Here is a 24,576-nt window from a genome sequence, read left to right on the forward strand (position 1 = left end):
GAAAAAATGTCCGGCGGACAAATTTTCCTACCGGACCAAATTTACTGTTACATAACGCGTATTCTGCTTTTTTAACTAACGTAATATGTTTTGAATTAGCTATATGCTACACTTTTCTCAGTTTTAAAAGATTCAATGTACTACTATACCTTAATCTACCTTCAATCCCATTGTGGTATTCAATCCAGAAGAAGTTTGAACTGTTGAACTTTTGAAATGTCAGTGCGAGTGCAAAAATAACGTTTGTAAACTTCTTCTTCTTCTTTTCGGTAAACAATGAATGACGTCATGTGTAAATCCAATCACATAAACGTTTTACAATAGGCAATTGTATGTTCCATATTGACGCGCTTTTGTGATGACGATAATAACATCAACGGCAAAATTTGAGACAGTAGATCACCCGAGAAGGATAGGATACAGAAATACAGCAGAGAAAATATCGGTTTACCAGCCACTTGCAGAAATTCTTAAAGTTACAGAAAGAGACGATTGTTACGACAAGTCAGAGATGGCGGATCCTTTTCGAATCGTCTACGGATTGCTATTGTTCATGTATGTTTTACAAGTCAAATGTAGGCTATGTCTTCTTTCATCAAAAGTTTTATTCCGTGAGCATCCTGTCAGATCATATATTTTGCCGGAATCAACATTCTGTATACTGTTGACACAACATTCTATATTCTGTTGACATTTATACAAAAACAATGTCTTTCCCTTCAAGAATTTAGTTCAAATTTATGTGGTTCATAAGGGAACAGAACATTCGATTTACATATATATAGATCTGTAACAATAACATCTTCATGCCTTATATATCATATACTGTAGTACGCCGCTAGATTAAAACTGACGTGGAAAGGTAACATATGGCAACCGAAAGCTCTTTTTTTAGAGCCCAGGTGGTCGTGTGGTCTAGCGGGACGGCTGCAGTGCAGGCGATTTGGTGTCACGATATCACAGTAGCATGGGTTCGAATCCCGGCGAGGGAAGAACCAAAAATTTGCGAAAGCAAATTTACAGATCTAACATTGTTGGGTTGATGTTTAGACGAGTTGTATATACATTATGTACACAGCCATGTATCACCATCATTGATGGCGATCCGATGGATACATCTGTTGTAGGGTTGTCACTGACTCAGACGTACTTATGAATATAATTATTTTCTGTGACTGTATCTTACATTAATTTGTAGGATCCTTTACTATAGATAATTTAGCTGATCTGTAACAATAACATCTTCATGCCTTATATATCATGTACTGTAGTACGCCGCTAGATTAAAACTGACGTGGAAAGGTAACATATGGCCACCGAAAGCTCTTTTTTTGAGAGCCCAGGTGGTCGTGTGGTCTAGCGGGACGGCTGCAGTGCAGGCGATTTGGTGTCACGATATCACAGTAGCATGGGTTCGAATCCCGGCGAGGGAAGAACCAAAAATTTGCGAAAGCAAATTTACAGATCTAACATTGTTGGGTTGATGTTTAGACGAGTTGTATATACATTATGTTATATATACAACTCGTCTAAACATCAACCCAACAATGTTAGATCTGTAAATTTGCTTTCGCTTTTTGAGAGCCCAGGTGGTCGTGTGGTCTAGCGGGACGGCTGCAGTGCAGGCGATTTGGTGTCACGATATCACAGTAGCATGGGTTCGAATCCCGGCGAGGGAAGAACCAAAAATTTGCAAAAGCAAATTTACAGATCTAACATTGTTGGGTTGATGTTTAGACGAGTTGTATATACATTATGTACACAGCCATGTATCACCATCATTGATGGCGATCCGATGGATACATCTGTTGTAGGGTTGTCACTGACTCAGACGTACTTATGAATATAATTATTTTCTGTGACTGTATCTTACATTAATTTGTAGGATCCTTTACTATAGATAATTTAGCTGATCTGTAACAATAACATCTTCATGCCTTATATATCATGTACTGTAGTACGCCGCTAGATTAAAACTGACGTGGAAAGGTAACATATGGCCACCGAAAGCTCTTTTTTTGAGAGCCCAGGTGGTCGTGTGGTCTAGCGGGACGGCTGCAGTGCAGGCGATTTGGTGTCACGATATCACAGTAGCATGGGTTCGAATCCCGGCGAGGGAAGAACCAAAAATTTGCGAAAGCAAATTTACAGATCTAACATTGTTGGGTTGATGTTTAGACGAGTTGTATATACATTATGTACACAGCCATGTATCACCATCATTGATGGCGATCCGATGGATACATCTGTTGTAGGGTTGTCACTGACTCAGACGTACTTATGAATATAATTATTTTCTGTGACTGTATCTTACATTAATTTGTAGGATCCTTTACTATAGATAATTTAGCTGATCTGTAACAATAACATCTTCATGCCTTTATATCATGTACTGTAGTACGCCGCTAGATTAAAACTGACGTGGAAAGGTAACATATGGCCACCGAAAGCTCTTTTTTTGAGAGCCCAGGTGGTCGTGTGGTCTAGCGGGACGGCTGCAGTGCAGGCGATTTGGTGTCACGATATCACAGTAGCATGGGTTCGAATCCCGGCGAGGGAAGAACCAAAAATTTGCGAAAGCAAATTTACAGATCTAACATTGTTGGGTTGATGTTTAGACGAGTTGTATATACATTATGTACACAGCCATGTATCACCATCATTGATGGCGATCCGATGGATACATCTGTTGTAGGGTTGTCACTGACTCAGACGTACTTATGAATATAATTATTTTCTGTGACTGTATCTTACATTAATTTGTAGGATCCTTTACTATGGATAATTTAGCTGATCTGTAACAATAACATCTTCATGCCTTATATATCATGTACTGTAGTACGCCGCTAGATTAAAACTGACGTGGAAAGGTAACATATGGCCACCGAAGGCTCTTTTTTTGAGAGCCCAGGTGGTCGTGTGGTCTAGCGGGACGGCTGCAGTGCAGGCGATTTGGTGTCACGATATCACAGTAGCATGGGTTTCGAATCCCGGCGAGGGAAGAACCAAAAATTTGCGAAAGCAAATTTACAGATCTAACATTGTTGGGTTGATGTTTAGACGAGTTGTATATACATTATGTACACAGCCATGTATCACCATCATTGATGGCGATCCGATGGATACATCTGTTGTAGGGTTGTCACTGACTCAGACGTATTTATGAATAAAATTATTTTCTGTGACTGTATCTTACATTAATTTGTAGGATCCTTTACTATAGATAATTTAGCTGATCTGTAACAATAACATCTTCATGCCTTATATATCATGTACTGTAGTACGCCGCTAGATTAAAACTGACGTGGAAAGGTAACATATGGCCACCGAAAGCTCTTTTTTTGAGAGCCCAGGTGGTCGTGTGGTCTAGCGGGACGGCTGCAGTGCAGGCGATTTGGTGTCACGATATCACAGTAGCATGGGTTCGAATCCCGGCGAGGGAAGAACCAAAAATTTGCGAAAGCAAATTTACAGATCTAACATTGTTGGGTTGATGTTTAGACGAGTTGTATATACATTATGTACACAGCCATGTATCACCATCATTGATGGCGATCCGATGGATACATCTGTTGTAGGGTTGTCACTGACTCAGACGTACTTATGTATATATATATTTGTTTATAAAAAAAGATGCCGTATTATTGCCAACGACACAACAACAACAACAGCAACAACATATATTTTATTTGCCAATCATGGCACCCAAAATGAGCGGAATAATCACAACTCTCCACAGCAGATCAGATGACCAGAAATTAACAAATATAGGTCACCATACGGCCATCAATAATGAGCAAAGCCATATCGCATAGTCAGCTAAAAAAGGCAACAAAATGACAAATGTCAACGAATTCAAATTAGAAAACTAACGTTCTTATTCATGTACAAAAATGAACGAACAATGGATATGTAACACACCAACAAACAACAACCACTGAATTACAGGCTCCTAACTTCGGACAGGAACATATATACAGAATGTGGTGAGGTTAAACATGCTAGGGTCTTCCCCCTAAACCTGGAACAGAGTTTTAACAGTACTACATAACAACAAACTATAAAATTCAGTTGAAAAAGGATTATTTAACTTTAAATAACAGATGAATGCAAATAGAAATACATCTCAGTAACAAAAACATAATGGACGTTACAGTTACTCAACAAAAAAGGTCACTAAATACAGATTTGAGAGTACTTGCAGTTACTGACATCTAGTTTAAAGCCACTAACATATAATAACAAAAATCATGCATCTAACTTCAAAGACTTAGTTCATAGTTTTTTTTTTACTTCTGTTGATTATATTTAATCTGAGTTTTTTTCTTCTGTTAAAAAGAGATTAAATAACGGACGCAATGTTCAACAAATTTGTTTAAAGATGGCAAATTTGTGTTACATTCGTTAAATTTATAATAATACACACAAACTAAAGAGACAGAAAGACAAAGTTTGTCTCCAACGACAAGCAAGAATAAACCACGAAACAGAAAACAGACAATTTTTCAATGTCCTATTTGGCTGGCTTTCATATTATTCCCATTGTTGTTATAAAGTAGACAGAAGCAATGAAGAATCGATAATAGTGTGGTGCTTGCATATGAAGAAAAGAGAATAACAGGCAAAATTAATAATAAAAAGTGAAAAATGATATAGAATATTACAGAATACAGAAATGAAGAAACCACTTCCAGACCTGACCCTTTTATAAGTTGCACATTTTTTTTTTTTTTTTTTTGCCTTTTAAATCTTTCTGTTCGGACACGATATTGGTCCGACACCCCAATAGCCTGACGCCCTATTAGTCCGACGACCCATTGGACCGACACACGAATACTAGTAATCCGACACATAATTATTGAACAATACTTTGTATGAATAATATTTATATTTTAAGAGGATAATCCCCATAGTTTAAAATGATCCTACTGAGATTCCTCAAAATAATAACATATTAGAGTACATGTATTAAAAATTTGCTTAAAGTCCAGTGGCAAATATTACATGCATGTTCAAAACAATTGTTAAATAAGTTCAATAGGTAAGTCCTGTAAAAGATGTCATCTTGGGTGAAAGAAGGTCAATGAAACTTGGACTGCCACTGGACAACGAAAGCATATATTGAAGGTGGACAGGAATTTGCCCTGCTGCATATTCAGACAAAAGGCCACCGACGGCCTCTCAAAGAGTTGTTGCAATAGTTATTAACCTGTAGAGATCATGGCACTCTCTTTCTATACATGCTATATGAGGCATCCGATTAAAGGTGACCAATCTTACATTTGTTGAAAATTAAACATCCTGCACAATTTTACTACCAATGGTTTTACTGTTTTTACTGTATCACATAAACATTATCCGTTGTGATGATTGACTTGCACTTCTGGTGACATTTTCTTAGTGAGAATGTGTTCACATATGGGACATATCTTGTCCTTATGTCCCACGTAAGTGTCATCAATAACTCCTGAACCACTTTACAGAATTTTGTAAATCATCGATACAAACTTTATCTCATGATGTATTTTTTCAAAGGACAATTTACAAAGTGTTACGTCCATAATTAATACCATAACATGCATGTTGGGAAAAACAACTTTTTTATAAATGCATGCAAAGTATTTGATGCAGTATGATCTATTGTTATAGGTATCTAAAAATGGATCCCACCAGAACACAAAGACTAAGTCTATGAGGAAAATAAAGTTTTGGATCAACGACTAAAAATTGTCATGAACAGATAAAACATGAGATAGAGATAGAACTGGTATGAAAGGTGACAGTAGAACATTGAACTAATTTGAAAGGTAGGTATATATATAGTTTTACACTCAATTATGATTTTTTTTAAAGTAAGTATTTCCATTATTCCTATAATTTTATTTCAATATCATGAAATGTTGTAGTGTGTTCATATGACAACAAACCAACAGCGAGCAAGTTCAAAAAAATAAAGAGTAGAAATACAATTCTTCAACAATTGAAATATATCATTAAAGTTAACAAAGAAGTCTACGGGAAGTACATAATCCGTACGCACAACTTCTTATATAACTGTTTCACAGATTGCATTGATATTGTGCTCGAAAAATAAGATTATATTAATACATATGTGTTTTGTTGCCGATCCAAAGATGTCAGAGTATTACAGCAGGACATAGTTGAACTAAAGGAAATATAAACAAAGATCTCCTTCTCTGTAACCGAATAACAGATTTAAAAGATTGTAATTTATTATAATGAGAATTTCCACTGGTACTAATAATGAAAAAAATCACAAAAAGAAGACTTTTATTTAATTTTTAAACTATTGAATATGTATAAAATGATAAAAAGTTGTAGGATTGTCACTAAGACAACTATCTACCAAATTTGAGACGATGTGAATGTGAACAATAATATACAACTGTGCAGACTTCAACAATGAGAAAACCAATACCGTATTGTCGGCTACAAAAGACCATGACATAAACAATATATGAAACAATTTAATTCAGAAAAATTAACGACCTAATTTATAACAAAACAAATTAAAAATGTTAAAAGTGCAGCCCGTATTGAAAACATGGATATTTGCCATGAACCCAGACTTGGGACGCTAAAATTCTTCTCCAAATCGTATAAGATCAGGTCCTAAAGTCATACAAAATTTTCTCAGTGCCCGGAGAAAAAAAATTGTGGTCGAAAATTGAAATCCAGCATTTTGATTGGTTGATTTGTTGATTTTGGAGTTTGCATAAATAACTGACTCGAAAGTTTAATGACTTCAAGGCCAGTTTTCAAGTAGGTAAATCAAACATTGTTCCATTTTTTTTTCTTTCATTTTTCTCCCTGTATAATATAAACCTTGTAAAATTAACGTTATACCACCTTTAGCAATGCATGTACACTGATTCACATTATGTCATGGTTGACCTATGTTTAATCTTATTATTGGACTTTAACAAAATGATAAATGTTATAATCCACTTTTTCCTTTCCAGAAACAAGTTGGCAAAGATATATAGCACATGCATAGGAAGAGCAATGGAAAATAACATTGAAGCAGAATTATGAAACAGTTACTAAAAAAACCCATTAAATTGAGAGAGAGAAAAACACATTTTTTTACTTTTTAATGCTGTTCATTCTTAAGATTACTGTTTATTGTATTTCGATGGAAGTTATTGCAGTTGATAAGAAGATAGAACAAACATTTGAGTTCTTCAGCTTGTTTTATTCAGTCAATAAAAATTATTTTTTTTGAAAAGCAAACCATATATGTTCAAAAATCCAAAAGGTTAATTATGTACCAAATGACCTCCGTCAGACATTAATCAGTCTGTTGGAAATCTTTCTTTAAATTTTTATGCTTATTTTACAAAATGTACCTTTGTTTGTATGTCTGTAAGATTCAAATCAATCAGAGATTTCTGAGGAACTACAAACCAAGAGTTTCTGAAAGTCATCAGTCCTCATGTGAACATGCTATACTGAGTAATGTAGTTCTTACCCTTTCAACTCCCCGTTAACGGGATGCCTAAAAATTGTAGCTCTAAATTTCATATATTCTTTTCGTAAAATACGCTCTGCAGTTTTATAGGAATGTATTTAACCATTAAACATCTTACATTGAGCATATAATTGGAAATTTATTTATGAGAAGTTAGACTAAAAAAAGTGGTCGCATTCTGAATATTCGCTCAGCTCACAGTAAAAGGAGAAAAACATACACTGTTCAGTCTGAAGGTACCTGTTCATGTAGGGGAACATGTCTTATAGCAGATTCTCTCCTTGTGGTGAACTAGCATGTTAAAAAGGAGCTCAGTGCATTATTGGTCTAGTTCTGTACAAAATATGTTAATTACATTGTATTTATATCTGAGTATCATGTCCTCTTCCTGCACTTAACTTGCCACTGGATCACATAACATCAATCCATCCACCCATCTTCTCAAAAGTAATATATCGAGTTCCAATGTTCAATATGTTCTGATTTGACTCAAGCAAGATATAAATACATTTAATATGGTATTGTCAAATAGAAGTATTAATAAGTATTAAAAACATAAACCTTGTAGACCACACAAGATGCAATTCTGACAATAAATATGACATAAAGCCAGAATATTTAAAAAAAAAAAAAAAAAAAGCTAAAGTAACTGTCGAAGAGCTGGATCTAAAGCTGAACCACTTCAGGACAACAAAAATCAGAGAAATAAAAAAAACCATAACGAAAACATTAACATGTCACGATAAAGAAAATGAATGGAAATGGGGTAAGTGTCAAAGAGAACAATTAACCCACCCCAAATATACAAAACAACTAGGCATCACTATACAGATACAGTCTGATTTAAAAAGTGTTATAATGAAAGTTTTTTAACAGTACTGAAGAAATTAGTAACGAAACACTACTTACGAAATCAGTACTGAATCATTACTGACGAAATCAGTACTATCAAAATCAGTACTGAAACAGTACTGTCAAAATCAGTACTAAAACAGTACTGTCAAAATCAGTACTGAAACAGTACTGACAAAATCAGTACTGAAACAGTACTGACAAAATCAGTACTGAAACAGTACTGTCAAAATCAGTACTGAAACAGTACTGTCAAAATCAGTACTGAAACAGTACTGACAAAATCAGTACTGAAACAGTACTGACAAAATCAGTACTGATTTCATTGAAAGTATAACATTATAAGTTTTCAGTCTTTCCTAACAGTACTGATATGCACGAGGGTAGAAATGTACCAAAAAAGTATAGATAAATTATTGGTAGTGTACTATTATTGTATCGTGTGTAATAAATAGTGAACAATATGCTGCTTTAATAGAAGAAAAACAATTTTTTGTTGGTAATTATTATTTCAATCTATATCTGTGCATATTAGTTACATTAGTAAATTACCACATATATTATGCTTCGTAATACATTTGTACTCACTCATGTGCTTTATCCTTTTCAATACTCCATATATATATATATTAAAGAATACTTTCAATTTCTGTTCAATCACATCAAAATTCTTCAATTCAAACTGCATCAACAGTTAATTGGTACAAATACTGTTACAGTTGAATAATAATTTCGCCGACATCACATGAGACAGATCATAATCATATATCTCATTAATACTTAAAATACTATTGGGATGGCTATTATATGATCGTTTTAAAAATACACCATGGTCAGAAATAGTATGTCAAAAAGTGAACTCACAACAAAACTGAACTCTGAGGAAATTCAAAACGGATCGTCCCTAATCAAATGACAAAAACAAAAGCTCAAACACATCAAACGCATGAATAACAACTATCATATTTCTGACTTGACACAGGCATTATCTTATGTAGAATATGGTGGATTGAACCTGGTTTTAATGCTAGCTAAACAAGTGAAAGATAACAGAAGTATACATGACACTAAATATCGCGTATCTTACTACTTTTACTTTATATTGTCTATACATAGTCTTCATTTAAATAATCCTGTGTAACAGTATCTGTTGTACTACTGTTATGACTGATTAATTATACCTTGTTTTTAAGTGTATGAAATTGTTTGCAAATATAAAGACGATAACAGTATGATTAAATCCAAAAATACTAGCCAATATTTTGGAAATAAAGCATTGCACTCCCTTTTGCATTAACATTGAGAATAACATTATGGCAAATAATTGGGAATTATGATAAGAAATGGGTTTTTTATTGCACCGGACATTTGTATTACACTAATTACTTGTTATGCCGAATGTTTTTTTCTTACGCATTCAATATAGATCGTTTTTACTAAATTTTATCACAAAAAGTGTCATACAATTAAAAGTATAATAAATCAATTAGACTTGTTATCTTGCTAGTGTATTATTAATAACTTATGAACCCAATGCCTTTGTACTGATAATGTAAACGCTACCGTCACTGGGAAATTACGATTTGTATATGCGTTTTGTATGCACACTTTCATTACGAAATCAGTATTTTAAGTTCTAGAAAAAAAGCAAATGGTATATTTGAAATTATGAATTGTAATCGCTAGAAATTTCTCTGAATAGACCTACGACTCAGAGGGTATTCATAGTAAACAAATAGTCATTTGTCTATGATGAGTTATCATATACATTTTGAATTGTCTCCGTTGAGAAATTCAAGACTTATTAAGGAACTAAAGTACATTCTCCTTTCTGTAAAATTGACCTTTGAAGGTTCGTCAATTATATTTACGTCCAGTACTAAGTCGTTAATATATGTACTAAAGTATCTTATCAACTTGGGTTTTAAAATACTTGGTCTTGAGTGTACCTGTCGTAAATGAAGATTATTATTTGTTTGGTCAGTTAATACTAACAGGAATGTGTTGATCATGTGTATGATACTCCTTCTACATTTTTGCTCATCAAAACAATTCAAAGATTCAACAATATTTTCGAAAAAGTGGATTATGAAATAAAGTTCTACCTCAGAGATTATGTTTATTAGCTAGATGTCGTCAAATAGTCGTCACAAGCATCAGGTCTAATGACGTATCATCTAAAGACAAACGGATTCCGATACCAATTCTCTGCATACAACCTTTTCAATTTTGCAATTTATTTACATATCCCTTGTCAAATAAAACATGTAAAACTTAATAGTCTTCATTTAAATAGAATACTTCGTTCATATAAAACTTCATCTGTCTCCAACAATATTTATACATTTGTTAAACAAACAATTTGCTTCGATAGCATGACATACAATAAGAAATTTCTATCGAGTAACAAAACTTCCAGATTTTACTAACAAAAGTATAATCAATATAAGTTTGACATATTTTGTCAATCAAAATCAACAACTCGATAAGTATAGCGTTTGCAAACGAATGTTTTTTTTCATTTCGTGGAAAACACATCATAACACTATAAATATTCATATCTTTTTTCAAACGGACAAATGATAAACCATAGCTTTTGAATTATGAATACATTATGCAAATCACTTTCCCCATTTAAAAAAAAAAGTGATAAACCTTGCTTTGTTTGCTATGATATCAACTGCCAGTCGTGGGCATGTTTGAAGGTCTGAGCTATAAATGCATAATCGGTGTTTTCATTGGAGCCATGTATGACGTATTTTATTCATATGATTCATCCAACCTTAAATAACCGTTGTTGAAGTTCTATCTGAAAAAGATGTCTGACCTGGTTTAAACAATGGTGTGTTAAAAGTTATATACATAATTCTATGATGAGATCTTTAATGTCTATCTCCTTCAAGACATGTAAAACAAATTTCGTTGTAGAAGGGTCTAAATACAGCACAAACAATATTTTCCAAAAGATCAAATAAGTGAAGAAGTATATTTAAACAAAACGCATTTGACTAACCGTTTCGATCGCTAACATTACTGAAGAGACACTTATTGTCGAAATCCGGATCTGGTGAACAAAAAATATTAACACTTTATGTGTGTGGCATAACATCGTGGACACAAGATCCATTTTGTTATATCTTGTTATTGTAGTAATAAATGGTATATAGGGCATACAATCAAAACTTTGAACAGTAAAGAATGCACAAATATTTGCATGCCTTTTATAAAGTACTTCAAACAAATGTTTGACACTTAAAAAATAATATTTTCCACAATTCTCGTAGATATTATTTGAAAAATTAGTACCATGCTTTTTATTGTTCCAAGTGTACTAGATGCAGATACATCTTATAATACTAGTATTGACACCAGATAGCTTACCAAATTATAAACAGATACATTCAAGTTTACACAACCTAATTATTCAGTTGTTTTACGTATTCCAAAAAATGTACGTGTACCAATACTAGTAGTAATTATCAGGTGGTCAAAATTATTTTCCAGATTTTTTGTGTTCTTAAACCGACATATATTTTTCACATTGCATATATCAAATTCTATCAGAACACTAGTTTGAATATCTGAACAATAATAAGGAAAAATAACTATCCAATTTAAATAGTTACTATTTGTTAATATTATAACATGTTTAACATAATTATTTTTATAAATATATCTGTAAGATAAATCGATGCTTTTGATTATCGTTTCGTCAAGATTTGTGAAGCTTTAAAATCAATGCAAATATTGTTAAATCTTTAACAATAAGATACCGGAGGGTAGATTGCATCACCATCAATAGAGTTATCTGCAGTAAGTTTTCACTATATTTCTTGATTATCAAACTGGCACTTAGAGCCCTCCTGCACCATATTGGATAATACATCTTTCTAACCCCTCTTACGAGAGAAGAAAGGTGAACTTATCTTTGTACATAAATATGTTATACGTAGTATATATTGGCCATGAAAAATATGCATGTTTTTAAAATGGTATATATACACCTGGAAAAAAGTATTGCAACACCAAATTGAAATTGAATTAAAAAAAACACTCATTATTTTTTTGTGATGTAATTTGGTAAAATAGAACTAGTTAAACATTATTTAAGTATCACCTGAGTTTAATCAATAAATATCGACTCGATAAGTTTTTATCTGCACATGCAGCTACTGTACCCGTAAACAGCAACAAAGATGTTTTGATCCTCATTGTTTTCAGCACTTTAAATAACCAAGTTTTTAAAATTATGTGATTGACACCTTATAATGGGTCCTTGACAACTCTTAACTGCAGCAAGATGGCAGATTATCAGCATAAGAGAAGCAGGGCTGTCGCTGTAACAACTGCACGCATTGTTGGTCATCACCATGCCACTGAAGTCGTTTTGAGAATAAAAATCAGGCAATAAACGCTGTAAAAGACCTTCTGAGATAATGAAGACCCCCTATTCCATTTGCTAGAGAAAATCAAGCATAATGAAGGTTGGTCAGAAGGAAACCCATTGCATACAAGACAATCCTAAAATGAGAGTGTTGGCCATACAAGAGCCTTTTAACAAGAACTGTTCGAGATCAACTCATCGCTACTGGTTACAGTGCGATAATACCATTTCGGAGACCTTTGCTAACGAGCAGACTTACAGTTTTCCGTATCCAATGTAGTGCAGAGCTCGCCAAAGTTGGAAATTAGCATCGTGGAGGAAGATCCAATGTTCAAATGGAATTTGGTTCATTTTCCTTGGCCCGATCGTAGCCCGGCTTTGAACCAAATTGAGCTTATATGGGACACTATTGGGCGGAAAGTGAGCGAAAGGACACCCCAGTTCAAACACAACATGAAATAAACAATTCCCTTCATCAGAAATGGTTGCTGCTACCTTAGCAACAAATTAGTCGATTTATGGCAGGAATCAGAAGACGTTAAGATGCTGTTATCCGTTTGAATGGAGGCTGCGCACAAAGTACTAATTCTTTGGCGTATAACGATCAACCATGATGTGAACAGTCATCTGAAGATTAATTTTGTAATGTCTGACATTGTAAAGTGCGACTACAGTGAAACTTGTCAAATGCGTTTTTTTGTACAAAAAACAATTCATTTTGTTATTGAAATTGTGGTTATATAAATCATTTTTTTAAACATTTTTTGTTCGTTTCAATGCCAATGTTATCGTAAACTATGTTTCAATAATATTATACACAAATAATTTTAAAAAATCAAGGTGTTGCAATACTTTTTTCCATGTGTATATATATTTATCAAGTATACACGCTATTAATTGAAAGTGGATTGACCTGTCACAAATATAAAACCTGTATTTATTGCATCTAACAAATATGTTGTTCTACTTGTTTTTGTAATCGTGAAAATCACAAAATTAATATACATCTCCTACCTTGCACATTGAGCCAGTAATAAATGTAAACCAGTTAATATATAATATGTAGTTCGTAGATTTATTTTTATCTAATAATGCTTTATTTGCATTCATTTAAGGTCAATACATATCCAGAATTTTTTAGGAAAATATGAAGATTACAAACCGATGTACCCGTTGAACTGTCAACAACTTCGATCCTTTCTTTCTGCTTTTGTCAATTCTGAAAACCTTCAAATGATGCATTCAGTTAAGCGATAGTAGAAATTGCGAAATGATTGTCCTTGTGTATGAGCCTATTAAATTTTTTCGAAGAATCGGTTTAAATATTCACACATTCAGGTATTTTATTTGATTTGGTAAAATAAGTGTTTATAAAAAAGAAAGATCTAGTGTGATTGTCAATTAAAAAACGCTCCATAAGACACCAAAATGACACATAAATAAATAAGTGAATGTCATCGTACGGCATTCAACATTTTAATGAATTTAAATAGCTAGTTGGAACCAAATTGTATAAGTTAACATTTGAATTGTATGTATTCTATGTTGATCTTATTTCATAATATTTACCTTTGAAATTTAATTTACCTATTTGAGAAGTTTAAAACATATTATTGAATCGACAGTAATTTGGTGCAAATATTGTATTGTACGCATTTTAATATACAGTCGAAAAAGAGTTCCACAAATATCACATGTGACATTTCAATAGTCAACTGATAGGTTATTGTACGCTGATTCCAGAAATATATGGTTTCTATACAATATTTTTTTAAATAAGGGAGATAATTTGTTACTTCCGGTTTGAAAAATGCTACTTCCGATAATATTTGAATATTTAATTGACACTGATTCCAAAATGATCTGGTTCTATATACTTTTTTATTAATAAAGTACAAAAAATAGCTACTTCCGGTTAACACAAGGTCACTTCCGGTTGTTTTTTTCAAGGTTAAATGGTTTGATACCTTTTGCCAAAAGTCTCATGGCTATATCATGTATACATATGAGCTGAAAGCAAAGGTCAAAAACTAGAACGTCAAATTAATCTATGACCTTGAGATCAATTTCAAGGTCATAAACCAAGGACCTCAAATCAAAAGACCATAGGTCTTAATAATATTTGGTTAATCAGTTATATCACCAAACGCGTATTTTTAAATACAAGAGGGGAGAAAACTCACTTTTACGTTTAACGTACTCTTGCAATCAAAATTTATGTGTTACGACATGTCGCAACTAACAATTTAGAAAAAATAATATGTCGATATCTTATACGGTTTCTGGAAATTTGTGGAAATAAGCCAAATTCAAAAATTAGAATATGACCTTGACCTTTGACCTTGACCTAATTTTTATTTTTTTGGACCATGGACCTCAAATCAAAAGATCCTTGGTCTCTAGCACTTATGGTTTACAAGATAGAAGTGCATATCACTTATATCAAATGCATAAGGGGAAATAACTCTCATATGGAGCGTTCATATCACTTCGGTCAAGAAATAGGACAAATCATGCGAAGGATATAACGAGCAATTTTGTAAAATAAATTTGTCATAATATTTTACGGTTGCGAAGGAGATGCGCTAACAAGGAAAACAGTGTTTGGGGAGATAACTCCTACAAAGAAAAGTATTCGTTTACGCAGGGTTAATTTCAAAAGCGCATAAACTGTTCGATATCATATACCAAATATCTAAGCAACATATTGCGAAACAAATGTTTATCGCAAGAAGAAAATTAGGCGGAAGAAAAAAAAAAAAAAAATAATCAGAAGAAAAACAATAGGTCTTTCCACAGAAAAGTGGAAAGACCTAATAAAAGAAGTCTTTTGAACACCACATAGAGCATAGTTGACTACTTTCACTTTTGTTTTACACATTCGTCAGCTGAAATACTAACTGTTTTCCAATTAATCTGTTCCACTTGTTTAGAAAGTGTTCTTAAGTTGTTACGTGTTAGAAACTTTAGTTCATCATGTGCTTCTGTATAAGAAAAATTGGGATGTTATTATGGCGTCATATTAGTACACACCAATGAAGAATGTCATTAATTTGACTAATTTCGGTTGCCTCCATTTTAATATTTTTTGCGTCAAATTCATAGACCATATATGAGGACAACCATCGTATTTTACTAAAATGAGTACCTGACCTTCATACATTTCTTTTGACAATTTAATTATGGTCGAAGGGTACGAGAAATGGAAAAGGAAACAAGACTAACAAATGCATAAAACGGGCCATTGGGTTAACAACTAGTTATGTTGAGTACATGTACCTGTTTACGGTAAATCCAGATGAGTGCATAGATCACAGAAACATGTATAAAAAATATCATTATTATTTGTGTGTATGCTAACAGCCATGTTAAATGCTAAGAGCTACAGTCAAAATACCCCCCTCCCCCCTTTTTCGACAATCTTGCTGTATATTAGGTTCTATCTTGTTTTAATGCGCTTTTGTGTTAAAAGTATGATATTATGATCTCAAAATGATATACAAACTGCAGTTTCTATAGCGTTAGAAAACAAAGGTTAAACCGAAATTGTCATTTTGATCTGAACTGCCTTTGAAAGACTGAAAAATATAACATGTATAATGATGAGTCATTTTCAGTCTTCCATAGAATTTTTCAGACTTCTTAATTGCGGAAATGTCAGTGTTGTTTAGATATTTTCGTCGCGTTCAATCACTATCTGTATATAAACTGTTATATGCCAGATCGGGACTCGTTCTGACAAAGTTGATCTTAAACAAAATAAAGAGATCTGATAAGAATACGAATGAAACTACTGTCCACTAGAGTTCAGAAGACGTGGATGTAGGCAATTATTATATACCTTTAATAATAAGCACACCCTTGACTACAACGATTTACGTTCTTGTTGAGTGGGGAGAGCACACACAGTATTTGGCACAGGGATGTAACAAAATAAAACAAGAAAAAATAGTTAAACTTCGTTATATAGTTTAGACTTCCCTGCCTCAAATATTCTGATTTTGAGATTCACGTTCGTTGGGTTGAATAATGCAATCTCATTAAATGCATTCTATTCCTGACACTTCTGTCGTTGCTGAGAGACTATCAGTTGTAGATACTTGTAGAAAAGCAGACAGTCATTTGATGATAGGTTGAAAAACAAGTTACATTCCAACTTTACATTTTGAGTTCGTAAAAATGTAGATGAACTAAAACTAAGGTTGTAATTAACGTAGACGGAATATACCAGTCCTTTTTTTTTATATAAATATGGGGATTATCTTAACACTAGTAGTTGACAAACACAATGGCGTAAACACTTTAGTACATCATCTCGAAACAAAAGTCATTTTGACGAATTAAAAGAACGTTTTTTTTCGCCAATGATATACATTGTCTGTATGTACTTTTGTGTTAAAGTAATGCAGATATTAAACAATCATTTAACCAAAAAGTGAAACAACCAATAAGCATCAAAGGAATAGCATGCACGTCAAGAGAGTCGTGTAATTATATAATTTCACCATTATACATGTACAGCGAGATGTTACTTACAGAAATAAAAGCAATATGTTTAAGACTTATTAAGTCAATATAATTTGTGTAAAAAATTATTTCGCATTTTTACAGAATGATTTCTCGTAAAAACAAAATTAATTATATCAGGTTTAATGTTGATATGCTACCCACTCCGTTATTATGTTAATCATACAACTTTAAAAATATATTCATCATGCATAATATCATGAAACATCGTTTCACCCAAATTTCTTAAGAATAAAACTAAACCAGAAATATCCTATCCCTTCCATGCTATTATGTGAACTTGTAGTGGTTGAAATCTTAATAGCTTTGCTACAAGGTCCTTTAGTTCCCTTAACTTTAATGGCCTGAACTGTAAATTCATACTCCGTGTTTTCCTTCAAGCCATGTACGATGTATTTATTAGAATTGCCAGTAGATCTAAAACAGTCACTCTCGCTCATCTGTCTTTCTTTACAATGTATTTCATAATGGTGCACAAATTGAGTTCCTGCATTCGGTGCATCCCATGTTAAAACAACTGTCTTTGGAGACATATTTACAGCTGATGGTTGTCCTGGTTCAAACAATGGTCTAAAAAGAAAAGTTCCATTACTATTTGTGGATGCTAACTGTTCTACAATGAATTTGTATTTCTACTTCAAGACGAAAACATAACAAATGGTTTTACAGGAGAGGTTATTTTCATTTTTCAAATATATAGTACATACAATTTAGAAATGCTCGAACAACTACGGATTTTCTAGCATAGATGAACCGAGCAATAGTGGACCAAAATGTATTAAATGTCAATAAGTCATCACTGTTTTTTTAAATGCAATAAACAATATGTATCTTAATTTACAGTTTGTAAAAATTAAATTATTCGTAGCAGTAAGGATTCTCTACCCCTAGACAGAGACCTTAACCATATTTGACCCAATTTTTCCATTTTTTTTTTTCATATTTAATTTAATCTTCAACCTTGTATTTGATTTTGTCTATCAACTTTTTAAATCCAGGTGTAATACCACCAAATCACCAGGTTGCAAACAAAAAGGGTCGAACAAAAATGTTCCTTTGAATTTGACAGTTGCGGGAAATTAATCCAACATTTCATTGAAGTTAACAAATTCTGAGTAATAAACCTTTATCTTGTTTGATAAAAGCACCATTCTTTTTTTATTTGGTGTTTCTACAAACTGTTTTTGTAAACTTGAGGCTACATGAGTACTTAAGCTTGTAAACAGGAAAAAAGTAGTGAACGTTTGATAGTTTAACTTCCCGTGATGGTTATTATCTTATATGCAATGAAATATTATGTAAAAAGGAGTAGGATCAGTAAGACCCCTTTTTGGCCCCAAAATATAGCAGTTTTACAATATTGTGAAAATGTAATCTTTAAGCTATGAATTGGAAAGTTTAATGCTTCTGCTGCATAAATATGTGCTGTTTTTGCCCATACAATGCACATATATCGGTTACTAGCATCATTAAGTCATGCTAAATTACTGAAATCTTCACAATTTTAGCGTTTTAGTTAAATTTTAGACGGTTTCCGTCTCTAATGAAAGTGGCCGCATAATGTGTTCATTCATAATATTGAAATGCAAGTTGTATTTGGTGATGATACATAATATTTATAAAAGTTGAGGATGAACACGGATGCGGCCAATTTAATTTTTGGCAAAAAAACATCTGAAAAGCACGTTTTTTGGCATACTTGAAAGATTACTCATATTTAAGCTTGAATCGAATCGTTTTTAATGACTAAATCAGTTAAAATCTTTCAAATAAACTAATCGAATCATTTGAAATAGACACTTAAGTGTTTACAAAAGGTCTACAATCTTTCGTTAGATGAACTTGGAATTTGAGGCAAAAGTCGGCCCTTACCGGACCTACTCCTTTGTCTGTAGTACTGAACAAGATAAAATTTTATTCATGCCAAGTATTTCTTTATTTGAAACACAGATAAATTCTGCCTAATTTTTTCGAAAGTGCAAATTTAACAAAGACTTATAGGGAAACAAATGGAAGTTTCACCTGCAAGCGCTACTAACGAGTTTGATGTGCATATAGACTACTGCGAGCCTGGCGAACGAATAAGAACTTTATGTCATTGGTATGTTTTATTTAAAAACCAATATGATAAAATTGTGTTTGATTTTACCGCGCACTGTACATAGCGACAACGTAACGTATGCAACAGACATCATTTCAAAAACCGAACTCACAAATGCTGATACATAAAACATAGTAGATCAATGTCGAAACTAAATAACAAGCTATAACCATGATTAGTAGAACAAGATAAGGTAAAAAATACTAACATAACTGTTCTTCAACATCACGTATGATATATATCACAATACCACATGACACCAGAAAAAAAGGTGGCATCGATATAAAACAATTGTTTATACATGATTACATTCGGAAAAAGGCATTGGAATTTGAAGTGAGCAATCAATACAATTTATATAACAGTGAATGGTCGCGTACACAAGTTTAACATGATAATACAAGTAGCATATTACAGCATTCAAAACAGACAATATCTGGAGCATAACTTTATATGCTTTATGATTTTTATAATACATTCGTTTGTTGCACTCTTTTATTCATATCTTCGAAAATATTAAACATGTTAAACGCAATACTATTTTATAAAATGAAAATTTGGATTTATGCGAACACAATTTCGTATCAGTATTTTTCCATTTAGATCTTTCAAACTGGAAAAAAAACGCAGATAGGTTAGGGTCTTTCTTTTTCGTGTATGTGCCATTTAAGCATTATGTCATACTTTAAATTACAAAAAAATAAAAGCGCAGCACGAAATTGTATATACGATCAATACTTAGAAGTTATAAAATTAGATATTTAAAACTATATTTGCACTTTTCTTACCTCATAAATGTTGAAACACAACAACAATTTCCTTTCCATTCAGTTAATGTTGCTTCATTTTTGCAGGTCAATTTAGTTGTCGTTCCTTTGTCCTCTCGTATAAATTCAGTCAGTGTTCCTTTATCTTTTGTTACCCGTTCAGTTAATGTGTCCTTGTCTTCTCCTTTGAATTCAGTTAACGTTCCCTTGTCGTCTGAGATTTTCAGAAAATAGTGTCGGTAGATAACCGTCGACGATAATCCAATCCACGATAACACCTTAAAGTGAAGATGTTAGTATTTTTTTTTATCTTAAATGTTTATAGATGTTGGTCAACTTTTTAAAATGAATTCAATGCAATGCATTCGGAATGGTATCCTGTCCAGAGTAAACCGGCTACATAATGTGCACTTTATGAATATAATTATATTTTGCAGCTTTTTCAAAAACTAAGTATTAATAACAATTAACAAAAACTACATAAATAATGCATTTTCAAATTAGCAAACGGACCAAACATTATGAATACATTCGATTTCTTAGGATCTGTGAAAAAAGACTTTTCCACTAAAGGTGTGGGTTTTACTTGACACACCAGCTATTAATTTACAATAAAAAAATATGTCATAATTATAGATTATCGTTAGTCATCTCAACGAGATTGATTTTCTCGCTTCAGCCTGTACGACGAAAGTGAGAAAAGCAATCGAGTTGAGATGACCAATGATAATCTGTTTATCGCTATTTTACATATGCGGACGTTGTTAATTTCATTGACAATGCATGTGGTCCTTTAATTTCTAGCGACATTTTATTCATATCACTCGACTACGCTGAGAAAGATTATTGTATTTTTGTAGTCTGTAGATAAGTCTATGCTCCTAGATAGTATATACATTTATTCTTTGGACATTCATATTAATTATGTTATTTAACTGTAATAACACCATGTCAATTGCATCTTACAAATACTGTGTTTATCTTCTAAGATCCTCTTTATTCGGCCCTATTCCAATTCAACATAATTGTTTTGCCTAGATATACGTGATATATAAGCTATTCATAAATATTTTTGCACATGCATAATTTATTTCAGGTTGAACAGAATGAATATAAAGATAAAAAAAGTATCACCTATCTCTGATGTTTTGAGAGCTAACAAACAAATAATAGAAATGCCTCACCTTTACTGTAGCTTCGTCCATAAGTGTATCATCTACTGTAGAATTAAACATTTATACTCAATACATATCACTTAATTTAATGAATCTAGCAAAGTTGCGCATAAACAGATTCAATATAGGGAAATATTAATGTGGCGTAAACTTTAAATATTATTTGCAAACATATAAGATGGTTCTGCGAAACGTATTTCGTTTATTTCTGTGTAACACTTATATGGGTTATTAGATCGTTACTATATTTCATGTTTATGGTTTCTATAAATTCACACCCGGACTCTAACACTGCATTTTAATAATTTTTTTTGTATCCATTCAACCATTAAATCGGGTGAAGTTCAATACGGTGTTTCCTTGTAATAGGATCTTCCATTTAAACACCTACAATGTACTTAAATAACATCCATAGACATGAGTGTCTTATCAAAAGTACATAATAGTTTAAAGCAGTACTGTAATATAATTTAAAATAACCTAAACGAATATTACATCGATTTCATACTGTTCCTATGTTTTCCAATATTTTTTAAAACAAATATATAATATCACTTATTGACAAAATTATAACATCTCATAAGTCAAGAGAAAAATTGTCTGCTTTGCAATGACATTATTTACATTACATAGATATAATTTACATACATGAATGTTTGCATTTGAATGAACCTAACAAGTTATTAATACTTAGTTTTGTTTGTAATTATCTCATGTATTTTTATGTTATATGAAATCGTATGAGAGTTCCTTCCAATGTATCAGGGTATGCTAACTTACTTTTTAAAGGTAATATTACAAAAAATCATAATATTTTAGAACGATTGCATGTTGACCCCAGGTCCATCAATCAAACCCATACACTTTCCTTTCTTGATCATGCTGATGCACATCACACTTTTTTTAAGGTGATCTATTCTATACGTGTTTAGTATCACCATCACTCTTCCTTTCAGTAAAGCGACATAAGCTATAATAAACTCACCATAAACAAGCATTTCATTTGTATTCAAATATTAACATTGACAGTATACCATGGTATAATGAATATTCATTTGCTATAAGCGGTCAGTTTACTTCCATTTTTGTCAAAACAACGGTGATTCATTATCGTTTTAAACAATAATTCGACTTCATTTTGATCCATGAGCTTGAGACATGTGATTTAACATAATATAGGGATCAGAAGCAGGTTTTATTTACTTCAAAGACAAGAATGAGACAGCTTTAAAACTCAAAAAAAGAATAAAAGAAAGATGGTAAAATGTGCATTTTACTAAGTCGGTGGCCATTTTGCCGGCACCAGCAATATAGGGAAAGTGTTATTTTGCTGGTTCGTTGTAAAGAGTTAGTTTTAATATTTACTTTTAAAAAATACTACGAAAATGTGCATTGTCAACATAAAAGAATCAAATTATTCCTCATATATCATGTATAGTTGATTAAGAACAGTAATATGATATAAAATACACATGATACATATCATCTGGGACTATTATACTAGTATAATATATAATCGTTTAACAACATTTATCAGTCAAAGAGAAAATAGGAATGTGTTAAAAGAAAATTTTTTGAGCATTCATTTGTATCAATTAAGTCACAAATGAAAAGATTTACACTTGATACAATATGCTTTTGATATAATTATTAGTTCTTTGAATCGCATAGCTGTAAGCAAAATCGTTTTACTGTCAAAATTGGCCTGCTCTTACCTAGAGCCGGCAACCTAGCATATTTTCTATGTTGGTGGTATCGTCAAATAAAACCCTGCCTTTCACTAATACACCTTCTTTTATAGGTTTCAAATATACCAGTGACACCTACAAAATCGCAGTGCCTCCAAGATCACAAACAACAAAAGGTCACTGTCCATGGATGTTCTTTTTAACATCAAAGGTAAATCAATGAACCATTACAACAGAACCATATTGGATGTGACATAAGAACTTCTTGTACAATAGGGAGTCTAATTTATTATACGTATATGGTATAAAAGTCAAAAATTCACTTTTAGACGAATTATGAAATATTTGTTGTGTAGCAGTTTCTGCAGTTAAGAATTTAATTGTGAAAATTAACATCCATGGTGTAAGTCTTTAATAACAATGGATAATTTATATAAAACGTCCATACATATTGTTATCAAATAGTCGCCTCAGGTGTCCTATCGAGTAACGTGTTATGCACACAAAGGTCGCACTTCTCTCTATTGACATGGTGTCGTTTTCTCTCATCATGACCTCGTTAAATGAATTATGAATTATTCACGTGTGTCGTTCTTCCGATATGATCAGATATTATCATAACTTAATTTAATTTTAAGTACTGAGTGTTCAAGCATGAGGAAATTAACTGTGAAAAATGTGCTCGTGAATAAAAGAAAAGTGCTGATGGTTTCCCGATCAAGGACAAAACCTATGTTTTTACCCATTCAGTTAAGGTTTCATCTTCTTCTCTTATCCAAATACATAGAGCGTCTCCGTTTCTACCAATACAATCAACGTTTCCAAATCTCGTTTCGAATAAATAAATGTTTTCTCTTTTCTATCCAGTAAATGTTTTTCTATCGTTTTTGTCAGTCACTTCGTCTTTTGTTTCTTTCTTTCTTGTTGGTTTCAAAAACAACGTATCACCAGCGATACACTAACACCTGTAATTGGATTAAAAATCCTGCAAGAAGAATAATTTTGCTACATGTACCATAGATACGTTTTCCTGTACGCGTTAAATGTTATAACAATTTCACGTTATAACGTTAACGGACGTTCAATTGTAGAGGACCATTTATACATCATTACTGTAATTGTATTGATATCAGAAAAATAACAATTGGTTTCAAAATTATTTTCATTAGAACTACGTGCAACAAATGTCACTATATCTGTCCTATGATCATCTTAATATTTAGATCGCTGTTTCTATTCTTGAAAACCGAATAGTTTAAAAACAATCGTTCCTGTAGTTTCATAAGTAGAGAAAAAATAGTTTATTTTTCCCAATAATGATTAAAGATGGCCCCTCTACTTTTTTTTTCAGGCTAAGAGTAATTTTAGGAGGGCCTCCCATACACAGTTTTTTTTCATGTTTAGTTAACATTTTCCATGTTTTCCATTAACTGCCAGAGAAGACAATTACCATTAATTTTGATTGTTCATAACTTGGTGCCATCATTGCTACAATACTTGTTGTTTGTCACGTATGTTCTATGAATTAAAAAAAATAAATGTTTAGAAAAGGAAAAGACTCTGAAATGTGAACAGTTTTAGATTGCCATG

The 24,576-nt window shown here is 32.4% G+C and overlaps 1 protein-coding gene and 1 long non-coding RNA gene across 2 annotated transcripts; one reads left to right on the top strand and one right to left on the bottom strand.

Moving 5' to 3' along the window:
• The first annotated feature begins 532 nt into the window (after nt 1-532).
• Nucleotides 533-7,169, top strand: LOC134683127 (uncharacterized). Its single transcript, XR_010100957.1, has 3 exons — nt 533-555; nt 5,650-5,807; nt 6,984-7,169. It is a non-coding gene; the product is annotated as an uncharacterized LOC134683127 (long non-coding RNA).
• Nucleotides 7,170-17,202: 10,033 nt separating this feature from the next.
• On the bottom strand, nt 17,203-21,542 carry LOC134683128 (uncharacterized). The gene is made up of 3 exons (XM_063542245.1): nt 21,308-21,542; nt 20,145-20,401; nt 17,203-17,825 (listed from the first exon to the last, which is right to left on the bottom strand). The coding sequence occupies exons 1-3, from the start codon at nt 21,356-21,358 to the stop codon at nt 17,468-17,470; spliced, it is 666 nt and encodes a 221-aa protein (XP_063398315.1). The 5' UTR covers nt 21,359-21,542; the 3' UTR covers nt 17,203-17,467.
• Nucleotides 21,543-24,576: the final 3,034 nt, after the last annotated feature.

Source organism: Mytilus trossulus, chromosome 9, assembly GCF_036588685.1.
Source record: "Mytilus trossulus isolate FHL-02 chromosome 9, PNRI_Mtr1.1.1.hap1, whole genome shotgun sequence".
NCBI classification, from domain to species: Eukaryota; Metazoa; Mollusca; class Bivalvia; order Mytilida; family Mytilidae; genus Mytilus; species Mytilus trossulus.